The 8,161-nt window shown below is 43.6% G+C and overlaps 1 protein-coding gene across 1 annotated transcript; it reads right to left on the bottom strand.

Annotated features, from left to right (window-relative positions):
* Positions 1-820: 820 nt before the first annotated feature.
* On the bottom strand, positions 821-7,880 carry LOC124607280. The gene is made up of 2 exons (XM_047139559.1): positions 7,750-7,880; positions 821-1,603 (listed from the first exon to the last, which is right to left on the bottom strand). Exons 1-2 carry the CDS (start codon positions 7,798-7,800, stop codon positions 992-994), a joined length of 663 nt encoding a protein of 220 aa, XP_046995515.1. The 5' UTR covers positions 7,801-7,880; the 3' UTR covers positions 821-991.
* Between the last annotated feature and the right edge of the window lie 281 nt (positions 7,881-8,161).

Here is an 8,161-nt window from a genome sequence, read left to right on the forward strand (position 1 = left end):
AACACGGTGTAAAAAGTTTGCTATATGTATCTTACACAACAGAAACCAATATAAAAATATATTTTTGTGCATTAGATTTCTAAATAACATTTGTTTCACACATTTCCCTTTCTTCTGCTTCTTTCACCTACCTCATCCCGTCAGCACCGAAAAAAATCCCTTAGAGCCCGAACATTTCTAGCAAACAGTTAATTCTACTTTGATTGAGTAACGAATTTTTGAGTAAATAACTTCCTTCCTGTATTTACGTGACACCAGACATTAGTGGAAACATGCCTAAAATACATCGCAATACAAAAACATTCATCTGACACATATGTGTGGATTGCTGCATTAAAATGTACATAAATGCGAGTTTACGAAATTTATATAGCCACTGAAGTCATAAATTGAACTTACTTTTATTTCAGATTAGTTTCCCAATGCTAATGGTACTATTCCGTATCTTAAGTTCTAAGTACCAGACTCTTCAATCGCAAGGTGACTATGAAAACTTATATTGCTTCTCTAAGTTTGGTGCTACCGGAGACAGTTTCACCTAGTATCATCTGACTAGTTAACTCATTTGCACAGCCAACTACGAGTGACCTAGATATACAATGCGGAATTCGGTGATATAAACTCCATTACTCAGCGAACTGTAAGGTGTACTTTCTGGCTTACAATTGTTTTGACTGCTGTGGAAAGAGTGTGTGAGAGTGTTGACATCAGCAGGTATTGCACTATATGTTACATAAGCCCCATATCTCGTGAGAAATCTAGAAAACACGGGTAACTGAAGATGTCAATAGTAGGCCACATAAAACATAAAAAAATTCAATAAAGGATAACTATATCTGTTTATTGTGAAAATAGCTGTATTGCACAAATGAATAGTTCAGGAATAAATTACCAGAAATAAGATCAAGTAGTGTGCTGCATCTGTAGTCACTTAATTGCTCTTGTAAGTGGTGCACAAAGTACATGACAAAACCGACCATTATCTGTATGTTTACACGGTAACGGAACGCTTGTCCAGGTTTCCTTTGAGCCATTCCTTGAAAAGCTCGACAAACAAGTCGCCCATTGTGAAGCTGTTGTCGGTCTCCCTCACGGTAACAGACCGCTTGCTGTAGTCTCCATTGAGCCAGCCCTTGACAACCTCGGTAAACAAGTCGCCCATTGTGAAGCTGCTGTTGGTGGCTCTAACGGTGACGGAGCGGTTGGCTCTCTGGTTTGCCCACTCCTCGTAGAGTTTGGTGAACACGTCAGGTGTCGGGAACTTCACGGCGCGCTTCCCGAACAGGTGACCGAAGAACCCTTCCACATTGTCTTTAATTTCGTCGAAAACGTTATCGGAGGAAGTGTCATTGCTGGTGGTGGTGGTGTTGGAGGAAGAGCTGACGTCAGAGGAATTGCTGGAGTCAACAGAGCGTTTGCCAAATATGTTACCGAAAACGTTGTCTACGTGTTCCTTGATCTCGCTGAATATATTGCTACTCGAGCTGTCGTCGTCGCTGGCGGCGTCGTTGGAAGAACTGTTAGCTGTGGCGTTTGTAGCAGTAGCTGTTGTGGCGTTCGTTGACCGCCTGCTGTGGAACGGAGCTGGAGAAGCCCACGTCAGCTGTAACATGAAGACGAGTGTGAATGGTAACTAACAAGCTCAGTCTGCACTCAGTACAGTGAGTTACATATCTCACTAAACCGTAGCTCACAAATCACAATATATATTCCTGGACACAGTTCAAAAATGTCATTCATTGAAGGTCACACAGAGCACCAAAGGCATTTTTACGTTTTTCACTAGCTTTTAGCTCACACCATGGAGCCATGTTATTACTAATGAAATGGAACAAATCTCATATTCCGTTTACAAAACATTGCTGCAATGAGATACTTTTTGCTCGTTAGAACATCATATTCTTGGCATTAGACGTGGGAGTCGGAAGGGCGTGTGATAGGTGGTGTGGCAGCCAACGGATGACCAGCCTTCACAAGCTCGTGTAAGAGGGCTATCGTAATTTTGTGTCGTCTTGTTTTACTAAAGGAAAGATTATTTGCGTCATCTTCTGTTAGACAACAAACAGAAAATACACACAGTGATTTGTAGTCTTTGCAGATGTCTTCGAAAATGCCCGTGAGTCGCTGTGAATTTGTCAAAGAAGCATGGCTCGTAAAGATTATAAATGGTGTGTAATGTAGTGACGAACTGTCCAGAACGACTGCACGACTCTTGCCGTCTTATCTTGTGGTCAGCTTCCATTCTCGATGCCAGTCTACATAGAAAATTTATGTAATATGCGTCAGGAAATTTATTTAACAGTATGAGCCTACAACAGGAATATTATTGGTTAGGTGGTAAATAACATCATTGTCGGTAATTCCAGCGTAATTTCACCCAAACGGAGATAAAAGACACACGTTCAGTTAGCATCGATACTAGTATTTCTGTGATCCTATATACAACAGGTTTCTCCTGTGCTCTGTCACTACAAATTTATCATAACTGTTGAGCAACTCGTAAATCATGAAAAGGGAATTGGATCTGTTCACGTCGATAAGTAGCTACGTCGAGGCTCTAGTGCGGCCGCAACTTCTGCAATCACCATGTTTGACCCTCTTCGTGATTTCAGTAAACCAATGCGTTACAAGCTTTGATTGCAAATCCCCTTCCAACATTGCGTGCAAATAAAAATTATCTTAAAATAGTTGGCAGTGATGTAAAATGATTGTCTTTTTACCTTCACGTAAGATAATTTTTGTAGTATACGTTGAAACTATTTTGCTCAGAGAGCTCTATAATCTTTTGGGAAATTCTGTGGTTGTCTGAGAGTGCTTGTATTATTAGAGGAGGACTTGCAGTAGGCAAGAAGCCTCTATTTATGTATTTCATCTTGATGACAGAGATAGAGTTTTTGACTACTCATGAAAATGTCCTCACTTCCGGGTTTGAACCACGCCACTGCTTAAATTTTGAATAAAAATCATCATCAATAGCTGCTGGAGACTTCTAGCATAAGAAGTCAGCATCGCTCTGCCAGCTGCCTTGTAAAACAGGATGGAGGGGATTACAGAGAGGTGGTAAATTTTCCCTAAAAAGCGGAAGAATCAGCAATAATAAAAGGCATGAGGATGCATAAGGCAACGGAAACCACTGCATTAAAGGTACATAATGTGTATCCACCGGGTATGTTGACTGTCATTCAAATAGTGTCATGATGATGTCACCACTGGCGAAAGTTTCCGGGCTTGTCCCCCATTCATGTCTACAAGGGCGCACCGTTAGAAAAAGATTGAATAACAATCGAAAAGGTAACGTTCTAGGAGCCGGGGTACGTTAAAAAATTGAATGTGGTATGGATGCTAAAAAATTTGAAAAGGGAAATGTTAAGACTCAATCTAGATATAGTGGAGGTCAGTAACTGAAAGAAAAAAAAAAAATCCACAAGGATTTTTGGACAGGCGAGTATAGGACGATACCAACAGCTGCAGAAAATGGCATAGCAGGAATAGGAGTCGTTATTAATGAGAAGGTAGGACAAAGAGTGTGCTACTGTGGACGGTTCATCAGAAACGACAGCAAACCAGTACCGACAACAACAGTTCAGGTATACATTCCGACGTCACGAGCAGAGGACGAAGAGATAGAGAAATTACATGACAAACTCAGTATGTAAAGATTGATTTTTTAAAGCAAAGCCCATACAGCCAAAAGTACTTATAAAAGAAGTGCAATGTTAACGTAATTGCCAATTCCACAGTAGAACACTAAAAAGGGGCCCGCCCGGTTGGCCGTGCGGTCTAACGCACGGCTTTCCGGGCGAGAAGGAGCGCCTGGTCCCCGGCACGAATCCGCCCGGCGGATTTGTGTCGAAGTCCGGTGAACCGGCCAGTCTGTTGATGGTTGTTAGGCGGTTTTCCGTCTGCCTCGGCCAATGCGGGCTGGTTCCCCTTATTCCGTCTCAGTTACACTATGTCGGCGATTGCTACGCAAACAAGTTCTCCACGTACGCGTACACCTATTACTCTACCACGCAAACATAGGGGTTAGACTCGTCTGGTGTGAGACGTTCCGTGGGGGGTCCACCGTGGGCCGAACCGTACAATAACCCTGGGTTCGGTGTGGGGTGGCGGAGGGATGAAGTGGACTGCGGTAGTCGTCGTGGGGTTGTGGACCACTGCGACTGCGGCGGGGACGGAGCCTCTCCGTCGTTTCTAGGTCCCCGGTTAACATACAATACACTAAAAAGAGTTCAATGTATTGGTACAAACGGAAGTCCTTAATGCAAAATAGAGACAGTATAAAACACAGCTCGTGCATTGTTCGCAGATCGCACACTGCGTTCCGCATTCTCGGCCATGGTAACGGTAACTTCTCCGACAATTTGTTGCGAAATTGGGCATCTGCCTTCCCAGAAACATTTCCCAAATCGCCAGTTAATTCGAATGATGTTCTTCAATCTCCGTTCAGAAAGAGGGCCTCTCCGGATCTCTTTAATGAGTTGATACTCACGAAGAGCAGCAGCACTATTGCTCTCGATTTGATAAAATAGCTTTAGAAGTAAGAAGCCGCTCACCTTATCGCGACCCATGTTGATTGTCAGTAATTGTAATGCACACTGATTCTTGTGCTTCAGCCCTACGTCTTCTTACCCTCAACGGCGCCTAACGGTAAGTCGTGTTAGTAACACTACTAACACAGCAAATCCAGCAGCGCACGCTCTGAAACTAATTTCTGTAAATTTAGGCACCTTTCTGTCTGCAATGACTCAAGCAGCAAAAGTTTAATTATAATCATCCCGTGTGTTGACAAGGGTTAGTGGCGAATGGAAAAAGAAAAGCTTGCATGTTAGCGATATTAGCGAATGTACAGGGCGTCCCAGAAATGTTGCGACAATCTTCGAGCGTGTCTTGAGGAACAATTCCTTGACAGGAACCCGCGACCGGAAACGTCATCCAACGACACTACAGAACGTCCAAGTCACAGGCATTGACGACTGCCTCTAGGCCACCCATTTGGCAGAAAAAGTGACTCTATACGCTGACGGATCGTTTGCGGAACATCTCGCAATACTGTCCGTTACTCAGTGATTTTGACTGATTGCCACGTTCCCCAGTGGAGACGATGGAGCTAGCTGCTGCGTAGATAGGACTTCTACATCTACATGTTTACTCTGCAATTCACACTTAAGTGCATGGCAGAGGGTTCATCAAACCATTTTCATACTACTCCTCTACCATTCCACTCTCGAATGGCGTGTGGGAAAAAGGAAAACCTAAATCTTTCCGTTCGAGCTTCGATTTCTCTTATTTTATTATGATGATCATTTAGCCGAACAAGGTAGGTGGCAACAAAATATATTTTCATTCGGAAGTGCAAGTTGGTGATTGAAATTTCGTAAATAGATCTCGACGTAAAATAACCGCCTGTTTCAGTGACTACCACCGCAGCTCGTGTATCATATCAGTGACACTCTCACCCCTATTGCGTGATAAGTCGAAACGAGCTGCCCTTCTTTGCACTTTTCCGATGTCCTCCGTCAGTCCTACATGGTAAGGATCCCACACAGCGCAGCAATATTTCAGCAGAGGACGGGCAAGTGTAATGTAGGCTGTCTTTTTTGTGGGTTTGTTGCATCTTCTAAGTGTTCTGAGAACAAGGTGCAGTCTTTGTTTCTTCTTCCCCACAATATTATCTATGTCGTCTTTCCAATTTACGTTGCTCGTAATTGTAATTCTTAGGGATTTAGACGAATTGACAGCCCTTAGATTTGTGCGATTTATCGTATACCCAAAATTTATCGCATTTCTTTTAGTACCCATGTGGATGAACTCGCACTTTTCTTTGTTTAGTGCCAATTCCCACTTTTCGCACCATATAGTAATTCTCTCTAGATCACTTTGTAATTGGAATTGACTGTCTGATGATTTTACTAGACGGTAAATTACAGCGTCATCTGCAAGCAATCTAAGGGGGCTGCCCAGATTATCACCTAGATCATATATGTAAACCAGGAATAGCAGAGGGCCTATGACACTACCTTGCGGAACGCCAGATGTCACTTCTGTTCTGTTCGATGACTTACCGTCTATCACTACGAAATGTGACCTCTCTGATAGGAAACGGTATAAAAACCCTCTGGATATCTAGGAATATGGAATGATCTGAGGCCCCTTGTCGACAGTGCTCATTACTTCATGGGGTCCGCCCCCGGGAGCTGAGTGGTCAGCGCGACAGAATGGCAATATGTCAATCCTAAGTTGGGCAGCAGAAAAGTCCAGTGTCATGTAACAAGGATGCAACACAGCAGCACAAAGTCAGCACAACACAGAGACACCTACACATCGTGTGGTACAGGCGGTGTCGTCGAATGCTTTCCATCGCCCAAATTTTTTACATTGACTATCCAAACCACAGATATCATGCTTTTAACTATGAAGGTATGGCGTTCAGTACTCTCCACCATGTTCTTTACCATGTCCCGGTATTTATATGCAGATCTTTTCGATCACCCAAATTTTTATTCACTGACTATTTGCCCTACAGACATAATGGTTTTATCGAAGAAGGATGGGCCTGTTGTTTTCTTCGCACAGCATTTTACCACGTTTTAATGCTATATATAGATGATGACTGGCTGTTATCCGCGAAACCGGTAGTGCCTTAATAAAACTGGTTTGCGGAGTTATTGCTACAAAATTTGCTACCACTGCTGCTGAACCCCGATCAGAGAGGTCTTTTCTTGTGAGCTTAGAAATACAGCAGCCTGCGGAGATCTTATTGCACACTACGTTTCATCTATTTCGGAAGGTTGAGACCAAAAAAGAGGCCTTTCTCTCACGGATCGTTACAGTTGACAAATGCTGTTACCAATCATAATCACTCTGCTGGCAAAGTCTGGATAACAGTCTTTTGGGATATGTTGCCAAAAGGGTCAACTACTAATTCAGAGGGGAAGACTCGGAACAAATTGGAGAAGCGTTCAGGGTGCTCGGTCTGACATACATCCAAAAAGAAATATTTCCCCAACACGACAAACAACTCAGACACGCAAGTCTGAAGACCTGGGAACACACCGTCGAATTGGGTTGGATATCATTTCCTCACCCATCCCGCAACCTTGACCTAGCGAAAATGGACTTTCATCCGTTCGGGCCACTCAAGGATTCTGAAGGCGGAAGTACATGAAAGCGTAATTCGTGCAGTGAGGATATGGTTGGGAGTGCAAGACAACAGCTGTTACGAACAGGGGATACATGCTTTTATACAGTGCTAGCGTAAGGCCTATATCGAGATGGGGATATGTACAAAAATTGTATATGTGAAAGAAATTGGCTGACATTCTCACCAAATTCTGAGATTAGATAAGAAAAGAATTGTGAAGCATTATTTGTTGAAAGATCCTCATTTCAAATGAATCAGTGAGAGCTCCGCTAATGAGACTGTTTCAGTCAAGCGACAGTAAAAGTTTCTGCCCAGACAATACAGAAACGACTAATTATTGTTACTGCTGTAGGCATGCATATGCATTTTTCTGGAGCGAATGCAGGGTAAATATGTTTCTTAGTGGAACTCCGTAAATTTTGCGAGGGCTAAGCGGCCTGGAAAAGAGTGTGTCCTATCTCACTATCACCAAGTGGGAAGATAACGCATGTAAAAGCTGTACTGTTAAGCAAGAAATGGATGAAATTTTCTCGATTCAAAAGGCCCTCACTTATAGTAGTGAGAGACTGCAGTTTCCACTCATCTTGTTTCTTGAATTAACTCACCTCCGCGAGACAGACTACGACCAGGAGAGCGAAGACCGTTTTGGGTGCCATGTTGATTGCAGAGTGGGCGCACGTCCGCACCGCTTTTATACCCGAGCAGCGCAGAGAACAGCGGAGGGAAGCACCTGTTTGCGCAGCTGCGGCCGCGGCGCTTGTTGGCACAGATGCGGCGCCTTGCTGGTTCCGCTCCACGCCTGGGGCCTCAACGTCAACTCCTACAGCAACACACGCCGCTTTGACGTTGTAGCGTAAAAGGTCAACGGAGCATACGAGGACGGCACCATCTCAGTCAGGTGTGCGTCCGACGTGGCTGCAGGGTTTTGCGGTAAAAATATAAACTGCTGCTGATTAAAACTGCAACACCAACTAGGGTAGAATATAATAAAATTTTGTTTATTGTGCATATAAAATG

Source organism: Schistocerca americana, chromosome 3, assembly GCF_021461395.2.
Source record: "Schistocerca americana isolate TAMUIC-IGC-003095 chromosome 3, iqSchAmer2.1, whole genome shotgun sequence".
Lineage (NCBI taxonomy): Eukaryota > Metazoa > Arthropoda > Insecta > Orthoptera > Acrididae > Schistocerca > Schistocerca americana.

Excerpts from the sequence above, each read along its gene's own strand:
- LOC124607280 (XM_047139559.1), bottom strand. The coding sequence starts at position 7,800 with ATGGCACCCAAAACGGTCTTCGCTCTCCTGGTCGTAGTCTGTCTCGCG. Across the intron at positions 1,604-7,749 it reads TCGTAGTCTGTCTCGCGGAG|CTGACGTGGGCTTCTCCAGC; the intron begins GTGAGTTAATTC and ends TTCATGTTACAG.